At 53.2% G+C, this 13,180-nt stretch overlaps 4 protein-coding genes across 4 annotated transcripts; 2 read left to right on the top strand and 2 right to left on the bottom strand.

Annotated features, from left to right (window-relative positions):
• Positions 1–424: 424 nt before the first annotated feature.
• Positions 425–2,572, top strand: GUITHDRAFT_100550 (hypothetical protein; the record flags this gene model as incomplete). Its single annotated transcript, XM_005840488.1, has 1 exon — positions 425–2,572. The coding sequence occupies one exon, from the start codon at positions 425–427 to the stop codon at positions 2,570–2,572; it is 2,148 nt and encodes a 715-aa protein (XP_005840545.1).
• A 982-nt stretch (positions 2,573–3,554) lies between these two features.
• Positions 3,555–5,285, top strand: GUITHDRAFT_160867 (hypothetical protein; the record flags this gene model as incomplete). Its single annotated transcript, XM_005840487.1, has 12 exons — positions 3,555–3,666; positions 3,720–3,760; positions 3,814–3,906; positions 3,956–4,032; positions 4,086–4,149; positions 4,202–4,272; positions 4,379–4,453; positions 4,499–4,553; positions 4,676–4,743; positions 4,787–4,838; positions 5,037–5,093; positions 5,227–5,285. Coding segments are annotated over 12 exons (822 nt in total), but the record flags the coding sequence as incomplete, so codon positions are not given.
• A 1,649-nt stretch (positions 5,286–6,934) lies between these two features.
• Positions 6,935–8,227, bottom strand: GUITHDRAFT_54491 (hypothetical protein; the record flags this gene model as incomplete). Its single annotated transcript, XM_005840486.1, has 1 exon — positions 6,935–8,227. A coding segment is annotated over one exon (1,293 nt), but the record flags the coding sequence as incomplete, so codon positions are not given.
• Positions 8,228–9,999: 1,772 nt separating this feature from the next.
• On the bottom strand, positions 10,000–10,968 carry GUITHDRAFT_150218 (hypothetical protein). Its single transcript, XM_005840485.1, has 7 exons — positions 10,921–10,968; positions 10,698–10,849; positions 10,599–10,652; positions 10,499–10,546; positions 10,306–10,452; positions 10,219–10,255; positions 10,000–10,165 (listed from the first exon to the last, which is right to left on the bottom strand). Exons 2-7 carry the CDS (start codon positions 10,698–10,700, stop codon positions 10,077–10,079), a joined length of 378 nt encoding a protein of 125 aa, XP_005840542.1. The 5' UTR covers positions 10,701–10,849; positions 10,921–10,968; the 3' UTR covers positions 10,000–10,076.
• Between the last annotated feature and the right edge of the window lie 2,212 nt (positions 10,969–13,180).

Raw genomic sequence — 13,180 nt, 5'->3', positions numbered from 1 at the left:
GTCCTGACGCCGCAGTCCAGATGCCGAGCAAGGCGATGGAGATTTCTCTTCAAAGACAAAGGACGCCATCATCAAAGATGGTTGGGGGCGTTCATATGCCAAAGGGTGGGTTCCTTACACAAGTGGGGGTAGGGGTTGGTGTGACCCTCGCATGGGGGTACTGAGCGCTTCGGAAGTTCACTTCAGTACAGGGGTGGGTAGTGGTCAAGGTGGTTTTATTAGTAAAGATGACAAAGCTTCGCTTCACCCCCCCATCTCAGACTGAAACCCTTGGCGACAGGCAGGAGGTAAGGCCGCGCATCGAACCTCCTCTTTGCCTCAACCTCCCAAGGGCCGCCGGATCAAGGCACAACTATCATCCGATCGCTCTTGTCCCAGTGCTTCTTTGTGAATTATGTCTCAGCCCTGCGTTGTGAACGCCAACATGTGTTGGGCCTCCTCGCTGCAAGCCCACTCGACGAGTCCTACACGAGACCTCGAGGACCCTGCTACACCAGCTGAGACCATCCTCGACGTAGACGTATGCTTGCAAGAAGACAGTGGCCTTCAGCTCTCGGAGCTCGAAAGCTTGCCTGAGGTTTCTGGGCAGAATGCGACGATGGGCCTCCGGACACTGCTCGACCTGCTCGCGAACCGAACCCGGTTGCTGGTGGGGCGGCTGGGTCTGCTTCTCCTCGGTGTGGCCGCGAGTTTGTTGCTGACCGTGGTGGAAGTCCTCCGAGCGTTGATGAAGGAGCTAGAACAAGAGTCCTGCACCAACTTCCCGACAGGGTGCGTCTACGACTGGTTGGATGTGGGTCTCGTGCTCATTGCCAAGTTCGCAGCCTTCGTCATGTACGGGGCGATGTGGGTGCTGTTTCTGGGCAAGAGTCGCAACCTCAATGTCTGGCTGCTCAACAAGTTTCCCAAGGCACACTACACCTGGACGCTCTATGTCAACGACGTGAATCAGGCGCTTCACAACCATGGCAGCGCGGGGATGCTTGTGCTGGTAGCTTCCATGGCGCATGTCCTCGCGCATGCAGCTCGTTGGAGTTACCAATCGATCTTGTCTTCTGCTGTCCGATCCTCCCTCTGGAGTTGTTTGATGAGGGATCGCGTGACATATACAGGCCTCATTGCGCTCGTCGCGCTGCTCGGGGCTGTTGCCGTCATGGCTTTTCCTCCGCTACTCCGAACTCGAGCAGAGCAAGACCCCGGCGGGTCCTCAAACTCAAAGATTTCCTTCACCATGACTTACGACACTCGCAGTCGCTGGCACAACGTCTTCTGGATGATGTTTGTCATCGTCTTGATGTTTCACATCCCCGAAATACTTGGCGTGTGCATGGTGGCCGCCCCTTTGTCGATCTACCTGCTCGACGTGTGGATCGGGTCCCGTAGCCTCTGCAACAACTCGCACATCCTTGCAGCATCTTGCAGGCAAGAGCCTCAGGATCTCAGGTCGATGCCAGCGGAAGCCTACTGGAGGTGGTACTGGAACGAGCGAGCATCGCAGCAAGAACAGAGACTGGCACAAGAAAGCTGGAGCAATGTCACCGTCTATCACAACGTGAAGCAGCAGCCGACTTTTGTCTCTCTCAGAGTTCCGATGGCCTCGCAAGGGTGGAAGGAAGTGATGGGATATATGTATATCCGACTCGTTGACGACCGCTGTGACCGAAGATGGCACGTCTTCAGCGCCATGGAAGATCCCGACAATGAAAGCTGCGCTATGTTGTGGGTAGATGTGTCAGACGACAAGCGCGACTGGTGTTGGGCATTGCAGAAGCAAGTACTATCTCTTAGCTACACCGCCAGCAAGCTCGAGTTTCAGATCCAGGGTCCGTACGTCAGCCCCGTGCAGACTTTTCGCTATGCCTTGAAGCGTGCTGCAGTCAAGTTGCAGGGACTCAAGGTATCGGAGATCTTGACTCGCGAAAGTTTCCTCGCATTCGCACAGGGGATCGGAATCACTCCTTGTCTCCGATTCCTGCAGGAGTTTGATGCAAGCTTCCCCGAAGTCGATGTAGTTTGGCTTGTCCGGATGGCGCAGCTTCCTCTTGCCCAGCAGGCTCTTCAGGTCATCCACAAGGCGGTTGGTGCTGCAGAGCATGATCTAGCCGCTGCACAGCTACGACAGGTACTACGGATTCATGTTTTCGTGACCGGCACCGCAAATTCGCAGACGTCTCACTGTGTCTTAGCTGGGCTGAGCACATCAGAATACGTGCGAGTCTACGCCTACAACAGGGAGGAGAACCTGATCACAGAGGTCAGTGAGCCTCCCTCCTCAGGTGAGAAGCATCATTTTGCGCCTTTTCAGTCGCCGCAGAAACTTCACACGGCGACTCGTCCCTCCTTGCCCGATATTGGATGTCAAACACTGCCACAGTCAACGCGGGCACTATGTACTCTTGGAAAGTTCAACTTCGTGCAAGAAGCGCTTGATCTTGCTGCACGAGCGCGCGACCGTCGGACCAGAGCATATGCGATGACTTTCTATTGTGGAGGGAACCGAGGCGTGGCTCGCGATTTGAGCAAGCATAGTCGGGTGCGTGGACGGCTCATCTCGGAATTATTCTCTTGGTGACTGTTGGTTGCCAATACTATAATAAACTTCACGAGGTCTAGTATTTCAGTATATAAGTTCAAGAATCTAGTCAAGAATCCTTCACGGTGACTCTATCGCAGCCAACCGTCCACTTGAACGCGGTGCCGCCGCGCCCCTTAGCTGCCAGGCCGCTACAACTGAGGCTGTGACAAGGCTTGGAACCGGGGCCGGGGACCGTGCGACTGTGACGTGCGAGACTGATCGGACTCGAGAACCGTCACTGAGTCGGAAGTTACTGATCATATCGGCAGACTCGCCTCACTTGCATGATATGAGCATTACTTGAATTTATCCGGTGACTCGGACGCCGGAGGGAACTGAGTCAGCCGAGCCCGGCTGCCGCAGCTGCCACAGGCCGCTGAGAGTCCCGCGCCCAGTGATGACTCATCAGTTCCGAGTTCCGATCAACTTCGACTTTTGAACCGTTACATCCCCTAAGCTGAGAACCTCGAAAGTATAACGGCTATCCCGGCAATGCAGTAAGCTGTCCCTTTCACCGACTTCATGGCTTTGATCTCTGTTGTCTCTCTCTCTCTCTCTCCATCCTCCTCCTCCTCTCCTCCTGCTCCCAGTCTCCTTCTGCACCGCATTCATGCCCATCCCTCATGGCTGTGGAGTCTGTCTTCACCCTCCAGCTTGCTAGGGCATGGTTCCCCTACGCCCCATGTGTTCCGGCAACCATCACCGGCCCCTCCTCCTCCCTTGTTCTTCAAAGACAGTGGAGGATTCACGTCCTCCACTGACCTCCGCATTGTGCCGCTCTTTTGTGATGTTGATACTGCCAGGTCCAACCAATCTTTCGAGTTGGACGAGAGCCCGTGGTCAAAAAGGAAGATAGCCTTCAGGCAAGGACTTTGCGCTGCGCTGACTCAGCATACCTTTCCATGTTTGACATGTCTATCTGATACTTCCCACTCTTTCCTCCTCCTTCTGATCTCCTCCTTCGCACCTCGTCCTTCCCATGTCCTCCTTCGCCCTATACCCCTCCTTCCTCTTCATCTCTCTCTTCAGAAATCTGGAGTCTGCGCGAGTTGCCCTGTCCGACCCGAACCTTCTGGACAGTTTCTTCAAAGGTCAGGGGCAGATTCCTCGTTCCAACCTTGTAGTTCTTGTGACGATCAGACAGAATGGAACGCGACTTTGGACTTCGTCGATTGCGCGAAGCAGGCATGTCACATGTTGATGCCTCTTTCGCTTCCCACCCCTTAGACTCTCGCAAGATTGGCTGCAGCACGGACTTTCCTCGCCAGCTTCCGCTTCATGGGGTGAACATCCTGATGATAGGAGAGACAGGAGCCGGGAAATCTCTGCTGGTAGCCTGACGTGAGGAGGAGCGTGGAAGTCGGGCTCAAGTTGGAACAGGTCAAAGTCATCACAGGCGACAACTCTATCGTTACGTCGTCGACCCACTGCGGAACGACCTGCGAGCTGAGACACAAGTAGCATCTCTTGTTGCGATGACAAGTTTCCCACTAATTGCCGCACGCTCAAGGTCTGAGTGCGGACTGAGATGGATCGACACTCCAGGTTTCAAACTCCCGCTTTCCCCTGAGGAGGTTGGTTGTGTTGGTAGAGCAGGCGCGTTTCACATTGATGCGCATGGGGCAGGCGGAAAAGAAAGAACAGTCGTGGTGGGAAAAGCAGAAGACACATTTCACCTGGTCAAGATGGCTGCAGAGGTGATGACTTGAACTGGTGTGCTATAATACCTTGCACATCACTGTAGTTCACCTGCGACAACAAAGGCAGTGGAGAAACTCTGAAAGGCAAACCGTTTGTTTGCAGGATCACCACTCTGATGACCAAAAGAGATCTCAAAGTTCGCCCCCTAGTGGCCGTTTACTGTCACCGAGCAAGCAGGTTTGGCCCTCGTGCGTGTCCAACTGAATCACTGACCCTCAACAGTCGCGTCATACCGCAGCGAATGCTGGAGATCTTCAAAATCCCTCACTCCATGCAGGTTCCTCTGTTCTCCTCGTCCTCCTCGTCCTCGTCCTCCTCGTCCTCGTCCTCCTCGTCCTCGTCCTCGTCCTCGTCTTCCCCCCTCCTGCACAATACAATAACTTGGCTGCCCCTGCTCAGGTTCCGCTCATTCTGGCAATCACGGATGTTTGTAGTGTGGATGACAGCGCGTTGGCTGAAATCAGGACGTGAGGGTTATGAATTACTCGGCAAAAGCTGAGAGGCTTGCAGCGCATTCAAGGATGTCATAATGCAGCTGGGATACAATGGTCTTGGCAAGCCGGTTAGTGCACCTTCCGTGTAGTTTCACTTGTCCGTGTTTTGTTCTGTGCGAGTCTTTACACCAAATTTGCTCCCTCTTCTCTCCCTTCCTCCCTAGTTATGCCTCTCGCTAACCTCCCTTCCTCTCCTAATCGCTTCCTCTCCCTCCCATGTTTCCTTTATCTTCATCCCCTTTTCTAAGTGGCCTCGCCAATACCAGGCCTCCCTCATCGAGATCAACAGCGAAGAGAAGACGGTCAGAGGACACAGATACAAGGTCAGCCCGAGACGATGAGACTGCGGGGAAAAGATATGGAAGGAGTGGAAGGGAAGGAGAAGTGGAAGGAGGAGTTGGTGGTGGAGCAGGAGGAGCGGAGAGGGGACGGGAAGTCAGCTCACCAGGTCTCAAGGTTACGGGAGTGAAGAATCTTATCGAAGAGATTCTCAACCATCTTGACCCCCGAGCATGTCTCCACCTGGTCCGCCGTCCTTGGATCGGGTATCATTGCGGCTCCCCGAGCAGCCTTTTCCTCCTTATTCTCTCTCCTTTCATCTTTTGGTTCTTTATTGTCCTCCTCCTGCTCCTCGTCCGTCCTGAGCTGAAGTGCCTGAGCAGAAGTGCAAATCCGGGTCGCAAGGAGGATGGGGCAGTTGCAGAGGCCGCTCTTCTACAGGACGACAAGGAGGAGGAAGATGAGGAGGAGGAGGAGGGCGACGGACACTCGAGCGAGCTTGACGAGGTTGATAACACTTAGTTGTGCTGAGAGCTGACGATGAGCAGGGAGAGGCATCAGGGAGCGGCCGCCCCAAGAAACGTGATACCAAGTTTGACAAGCAGCAAGGGTGACGATGCTTTGACAGGTGACAGAGCCTCTACGGATTCTGTCGGATCCTCGAAGAAGGTCTGTGCTTCTCAGCTCCTTCGTTGCTCCTTCTCCCCCACTCGCCCCTTTTCTCTTACCTCCTGACTCCTGTCCTCCTGACTCCTGACTCCTGTCCTCCTGACTCCTGACTCCTGTCCTCCTGACTCCTGAATCCTGTCCTCCTGACTCCTGAATCCTGTCCTCCTGACTCCTGAACTGAATCCTGTCCTCCTCCTCCCCCTCCTCCTCCATTCCTTCCTGCACCTTACATTTCTGCCTGCTTTAGGTTCGATCATAAGATAACACTGTACTTGACTCAGCAAGTAAACGTGCCTCATTCTATAATTCATTCTCCTTCTCCTCTCCTCCTCTGTCATCTTGGATGCTTCTCGTGCCTCCTCCGCAGGGTCTCCTGTGACTGCGAGCTGGGAAGTTTCAGCTGGGGATAACTTTTCCTCCCTCACCTTGACTCCGACGAAGGGTTGGACTCCATGGCCGCAGCTTCCAGCTGATCGTCCAGCATGTCCATCACCTGCACTGCATGTCAAGGAGAGCCTTGAGGTCCACCAGCTCACCCCCAGCTGGGACGTGAGGAATTCGTGCTCCGACAGCCATGGCGCTCCTGCTGACCTTCAGCTACAACTGGAAGGGGCGGATTGTTTCACCTTCTACCGTCCCCTGGTAGGAACCGGCGAGGGAGGAAGAGCGCGATGTCACTCTTGGAGTGTCTTCGTGGCATATCGCATCCCCGAATAAAGCTGAGCATGCGGAGAAGGATGTGCAGGAGGAAGAAGTGGAGGAAGAGGAAGAGGAAGAGGAAGAGGAAGAGGAAGAGGAAGAGGAAGAGGAAGAGGAAGAGGAAGAGGAAAAGACTTCAGCTTGAATAATATCGAGATAATTTTCTCGACCTGCATCTCCGTACAGGCCGGCCATACCGTCCAGCTCCTCTGACCTGCAAAGCTTGTGAGAGGCAGAGAGAGGAGTCGAGAGGATCTCACGGGTCGCAGGCGATCGCTGCTCTCCTCTGTGCTTCCTTAGCAAGCGATCGGGCGCATGAGTCCAGCATGATCTCGACCTGGAGAACGCAAGTGCTGAGAAGATGGCATGACGGCTCTCTTGTACCTCGCAGTGATTGCGAATGATGGAGATGCTGGGCCATGTGGCTCGAAGAGCATCGATCATGAACTGAGACGTCAGGTCAGAGGGGATGAGGCGAGGGGAGGGAGGAGGGAACCTGTTTGATTGTATCCCATGTGGGGTTAGAGATGATGTTAGTGTACATGCAGGCCTTGAAGGGAGGGACAATCGTGATGTCGCCGCTCAGCCGCTGGAAAAGGGTCGCCTCGAGCAGCTTGGGGACGAGGCCCATGGTGACAGCTTGCTTGAAGCGATGAGCAAGCTCTGACGTCACGAGGTACCGCATGACGTTCCATCCTCGCGACAGAATAGACGGGCGATGCCTCGCGCGATGCTCGCTGCTCTTCCTGATCCTTGCTGGTTTGCACATGAAGGGGATGGCGTGCGGGTTCGTCTGCGACACGATGAAGTGGTTGACGTTGAAGAGCTCGGAGAGGCGAGCGATCGGCAGGTCTGTCTGCAGAGATCCGTCCTTCCACTTGACGTCTGTCAGATGATAGGGCACCATCTCCCCTGCCTCGTTCTTCGCCACCAGCTCCACTGGCTGGAAGAGTATCGGAAAAGCGCAGGAGGCGCATGCGGCGCTCCAGATGAGAACGTTGGGCGACGTGAGGTAGTTGAGGAGGCGAGGACGCTCGTAGTCGTTGGCAGGACTGACTGTGATGTTCACGATCCTCCCCGTCCTCTCGTACGCTTCGTAGAAGGTCACGTCACCAAGATTAATCCTGAGCGCTCGCTGCAGCACCTTGACTTCCATCAGGTGACCTTCCAGCAGAAGCCTCTTGAGCTTCCTCCTGAAGGAGCCCGCAGGAGGAAAGAAAGTCAGGTCGATGGATCCCGGAACGAACAACTCTGACATCTCCTCAACCGTCCTCACTCCCACCAGCGCCGCAACGATGGATCCGGCGGAGCTTCCAGAGATGATACGAGGAAGCAAGTTGTGCTCGTGCAAGGCCTTCAGGACCCCGAAGTGGTACATGCCCAAAGACGCTCCTCCTGAAAGAAGCAGGGCTGTTTTCCCCAGCGCATGTCGGGATTCAGCGAAGAAAGCAAGCTTCTTCTCTAAGGGCAGCTGCTCTTCAGGAGCATCGTGAACCATCTTGAGGAGCCGCAGGGTCTGACCTGTATGCTCTTCGATCAGCCTCTTTGTTCCCACATAACAGTGTGTGTGTAGAGCTTGATTCCCAACCCCTCCAAGTCCACGAACAAGCCCCGATCGGAGGTTGAACATGATCCCTTGAATATCCTTGGAAGCCTCCAACCTCCGCATGTCCTGCAGTCTATCCCGGATGAGTTTCGAGTCATACAGCTCAGATTCATCCTCAGCTTTCCATCGATCGTGACCTTCGATCTCATCAAGAGCACGAGCCGCCTCCAGCCACTCGTTGTAGGACGTTGCATTGTCCATTTGGAGGTACCATCGTTCGTGATCGTGTCTTTCGCTGAAGAAAGAAAACACATCAATCTTCTTCAGAAACCTCCCAAAGAAAGACGTGCTTGATCCTGTTGGCATTCTCCCGCGCTGCCGGCGACTGGTAGAAGCCCCTCAAAGCGATCGAATAAGGGCTAGGAATGCAGCACGAAACTCTGGTGCAACAAGCTCGTACACCGAGGAGCCATATTCGAGTCCTTGAAGATCTCCTGGAAGGAAGGAAAATTACTCACTGAGATTTGGAAATACACACAAATCTGTCAGACAGGGACAACAACTGGAATGAACGGGTCCTAGACAGGTGAGCTGTTCCGCTAATTCAAGGATGAAACCCTTGCTGACTTCCCACCTCCCGGCTGTCATCCTAGCCTCGCCATGCTCAGCTCGTGTCTTCGACTTTCATCAGAGCATCTTCTGCCTCTTCTCAGTTAACAAACCCCTCCTCCCTGACCCCTTCCTTCCCTGTCTCGCACGACTTTACTCCCGCTTCCCGCCATATTTCACCAAATGATGATTTCGAGGGGGTGGGGGTAGTGAGTGAGGACGCAAGATATATCAAATGTTTCAAATTTACCGCAATATATTCAAACCTGCACTGAAATTTCATTGAACTATTTCAAATTGCTCAGGATGTGCAGCGATGGGTAATACAGAGGGTGTAGAAAGTTTAGTTTGCTGTGACTCGCATATAACTCCGGGTTTAGTTGAAAGCCGGGTTAAGTTAGTGAATTCAGGTCAGTCCCGCCGGGCCCGCGCGCTCAGCCCCGCCGGGGCTCCGCCGGACCCGGAGTCAGGCTTGCGGACCACCGTCAGTGAGTCCGAGCCTGGCTCTCGGACCGCCAGTCGACTGAGTCAAGTTCCGAAAGTTCAGTGCGCGGCCACGCCGGGCCGACCGCACTGATGCTGTAAAAGTCCGATATGGGGAGTTTTAAATGCTCGTACCATATGGCATCATCCAGTACTACAGCGAGTACATCAGCAATCACTGACAGTACCACTGTGACTCAGGACTGGAGTGGGTCTTAGTATTGGAACTCTGAAAGTTTGGTATCGCCAGTGATACTATGTCGCATATCGAATTAGTATGAGATATTCAATATGTTACATGTACCGGGTGCTGTACAAACCTAGGTATCATGGCATGTTTAGTCAATCGACTATCTAATCACCGGGCGTATCTTCAATACCAGTTTGGTCCCTAAAAAGAAACCAAGTTACCGTACCAATGGGGCTGCCATTTCCCTATCCAATCTCTACGCTTACTTTCGTGGATAATGCACAACACGGGGATCAACACTACGTGTGTATCCAAAGTGACAATCAGTACAAACAGTCAGAGACAATTACAGTGATCGTATAATACTCTCAGTCATGTTATCTCACACACGTGGATACTCCCGGAGTGCCTACTTTATAGTAAATCAAATCTAACTCCTGTCAGTGTGGATTTGTTCACAACCGTAAGTCTTGATTGTTGATTGAGAATTGATCACATTCGCAATTCCCAAACTTCGATTAGCCTGCTCTATACTAGCCGCAGTGCGGCGGCCCGGTGCTACAGTGACAAGTTCGGACGGTCAGTGGACCGACCGCGGCGGTCGTACCGAGTCTAACCGTGACTGAGCCCTTGTCAGTCACGGTCATCAAGTTGAGCCGCTGAGGGCCGAAGCCCGGGCCGGGCCTACCGGCATCAGTGCCGTGAGTAGCACTGGCAGACCGCTGTGACTTCAAATCTTTGGTGCTAGAGATGATAAATTACAATCCTTCAATGATATCATATTCATGATATGACGTCATGGCACAAGGAGATTCTGGCTTCAAACCTTGATCATCGGATAAGCCCTATTGTATCAGTGGAAAGCAAGTTGCGCAAGTGAGAACCAAGTTTCCTGCCGCAGTGATTCATGATCAGATTACCTGAGTTCAAAAAGAGTCAACAGAGCTGCTGTCAGAAAGACAAGGTCAAATACATGAGATGCATACGCTAAGATACAGAGCGGCCATGTCCTGCTCAGATTTAAGTGCTCCAATCTCATCGAACAAGTACATTCGCTTACCCCATTTCCAGCTATCAGGCAATTGTAGACATCTACAGTGACAATCGCAGATATTGTGCGAAGAGCTGCTTCATACACGGCGACTATTTCTTTTGGGAATCCTGGATGCGTGAGTAGACCAACCAAGAACGCTCCCCATGCATGAACGTGAACACTCTCAAAGAAGACTTGGCAACCATTAAGGAGTTCCAGTCGAAATACGGAGTAATAGACCATTCTTATGAATGTTCGTCAAATAAAGCTGAAACATAATTAATCAAGTTGCTGACCTCTGTGAGAGAACCAACTCATACCTGCAAGAACGTTCTTGCACTTGCGCCGATTGCTCCACCAAGGGCTGTCAATAGCTAGTAGGAGTGAGTGATAGAGCACATGAAATAAGACTGGAATACCATTATCTTAGTTTGCGGCAAAGAACCTCCTCCTCGAAGCCTCATCAAGCTGGGATGAGAGGATGACTTCAATCTGGAACAGCAGTCGACGTTCCTTGGACATTGAGTAGCGGCCAACTCAAGGCAGGAAGCTTCTGAAATGAGACAAGACACTGATGTACATCGAATTAGTCCGCATGTATCAGCATCGTGTGCTCATGAAAATTTTTCCCGCTCTCCTCACCTGCAGCGAGTCGAACAAGTAGCGCTCGTCGAGCCATCGACCCCCGACCCTGTCACGTCCACTACTGGGTCCCATACATCCCCCACCCCCACCCACCCCCTTTCTTGGTTGAAGGATTACCACCCCCACTATCCTGGTTAACAACTGGGGTACTTACGGTACTCCGTACTAGCCGAGATGATAAAAACCCAGGTCCGGGTTGGGTCGCAATCTCGCCAAGAATCATGGTATTTTTGCAATTTTATAATACGTGGATGTGGTACCAGTTAATACTGTTTTAAAACCTAAAACATTTTATTTAGCTAGAGGTCTCAGATGAGGCTAGTCTCAGCTCCGGGTCACTGCAGGGCTCCGAGGCTCCGGGCACTTGACGTTGAAAGTTGAGTAAAAGCCTGTGACTTCCGACTCGCCCCGCCCCGCGGCAGTGCCACTGCCTGATGGACCGGCAGCAGTGCCGCACTGCCTGATGGCCCCGGCAGCAGTGCCCAGTGACTGGCCGCCGCCCGGCCGCGCCCGGGCCCGGCCAGTGAGCCTCCGACTCGGTCACTGGGCCCTCCGGGCGCGGGCGGCGGGGGCCCGGCGGCCCGGCCCGGGCCTCACTGTCACACAGTGGGGGGCCGCCCACTGGCAGTCACTGCGGCCGCACCCATCATCATTGTGTTGCCAAGTTGATCAAGTGGCACGCCGACGGTTCAACGGTTCAACGCCGGGTTGTCAGTGAAGCCGACATTTACTCAAAGTTAAGTCAAAAATCAGTACGAGGACAATCTGAGGAGAGTCGAGGAGGCAGTCACTCCCTGACACTGCTCAGTCGCCCCGCCAGTGCCAGATTACCGAACTGTGACGGTCACGGGGGCGCCGCGCGTGACCGTACTGCTTAGCCAACTTGCAAGTGATCTCTTTACTGCAAGTCCGACCGAGCTAGTCACAGTGAATCACAGGCCGCCGGGGACGAGCCTCCGAGAACCGTCGATTCGTGAAACGGCGTGGGGCAGTGGCCGGGGTCGAAGGCTTCGGAACGGAAGTTGCCGCCGGGCGGCCCGCCGTTACGTGACGGGCCGGACTGATGCGGAGCTTGAGGTATGGAAATGACCCCACCCGTACTTTATAGCAAACAAGATGGCTGCAAGGACCCCCTAGTAAGGTACCTTTATCACCCCCACCCCAATCCAAGAAACACCGACTGATGTCTCCGGGGCCATGGGGAACAGAGGATGTGGAGGACGTAGAATGGGAGGAGAGGCAGATGAAGAAGAGATGGAAGAGGGAGAGAGAGGACGGTGAGATGACGAGAGGAGATGCTATCGCAGAGATCAGAGAGAATGAGAGAGGATGATTGGTGATATAGCATGCGTAGATGAAGCAAAGACGCAGTAGATATCAGGTAAGAGTTTGGAACTGGGGGAGGATCAGCAAGTAATGCCTTAAAAAAGGGGGTGACGGGCAGAAATCTGCGAGCAATACAGAAGAACTGTGATCCATGCTGCACGTTATGGATCATGAGAATTGTGAGACTGGAGCAACTTTTGTAGGTCCTCACGTTGAACAATACAACATCCATCCGTTCTCAATGCAGAACACATCTCATGCTCCGACAAGTGGCTGATGCCAGGAATGCAGGATGGAGACAAGGTGAACGAGTGTCTAGCCGCACTGCAGACATCAAGCGGATATGGGGGAGGCGAATACAATCAGTGATCCTGTGTCAACCATCATCACTTTACGACAGTATCAGTGCACTCTACAGAGACAGGTGCTTGCTCACACTCTTTTCACTTCCAGAATTCGACACGATTGATGTTGCCTCCATTGCCGATCTCTATGATTTGCAGGTGAACACTCTCAAAGAAGACTTGGCAACCATTAAGGAGTTCCAGTCGAAATACGGAGTAATAGCACTTCGAGCCCTTGTTCTCAATGACGGGATGTATAGGCTGCACCTTGGAAGGAGAGTTTCGAACATCTCAAGAGCAATCTGTTGCTTCGTCAGAGTCAGCTGAAAGAAGTTCAGTTCCAGCTCGATCTTATCGCCTCATGTGTAAAGCAGGCTAACGGACTGTGCAACCAACTGTGAGTTCTGGCTGTGATATGTGTAGGCATGTGTGAAGGGATGTTTGAAACACAATGATAGCATATGATGATATCCTGAAGCGATGCTTAAGAGGCGATTATACCGATCATTCTTTGTGAGTCAGTCAGTCAGACAATCAGTAGTAAGACTGTATGTCAGTCAGGCAGTCAGTCGGTCATTCCGACGTTC

The sequence above is a fragment of the Guillardia theta genome (assembly GCF_000315625.1).
Source record: "Guillardia theta CCMP2712 unplaced genomic scaffold GUITHscaffold_5, whole genome shotgun sequence".
NCBI classification, from domain to species: Eukaryota; class Cryptophyceae; order Pyrenomonadales; family Geminigeraceae; genus Guillardia; species Guillardia theta.
This window is presented reverse-complemented; position numbering and strand designations above follow the sequence as displayed.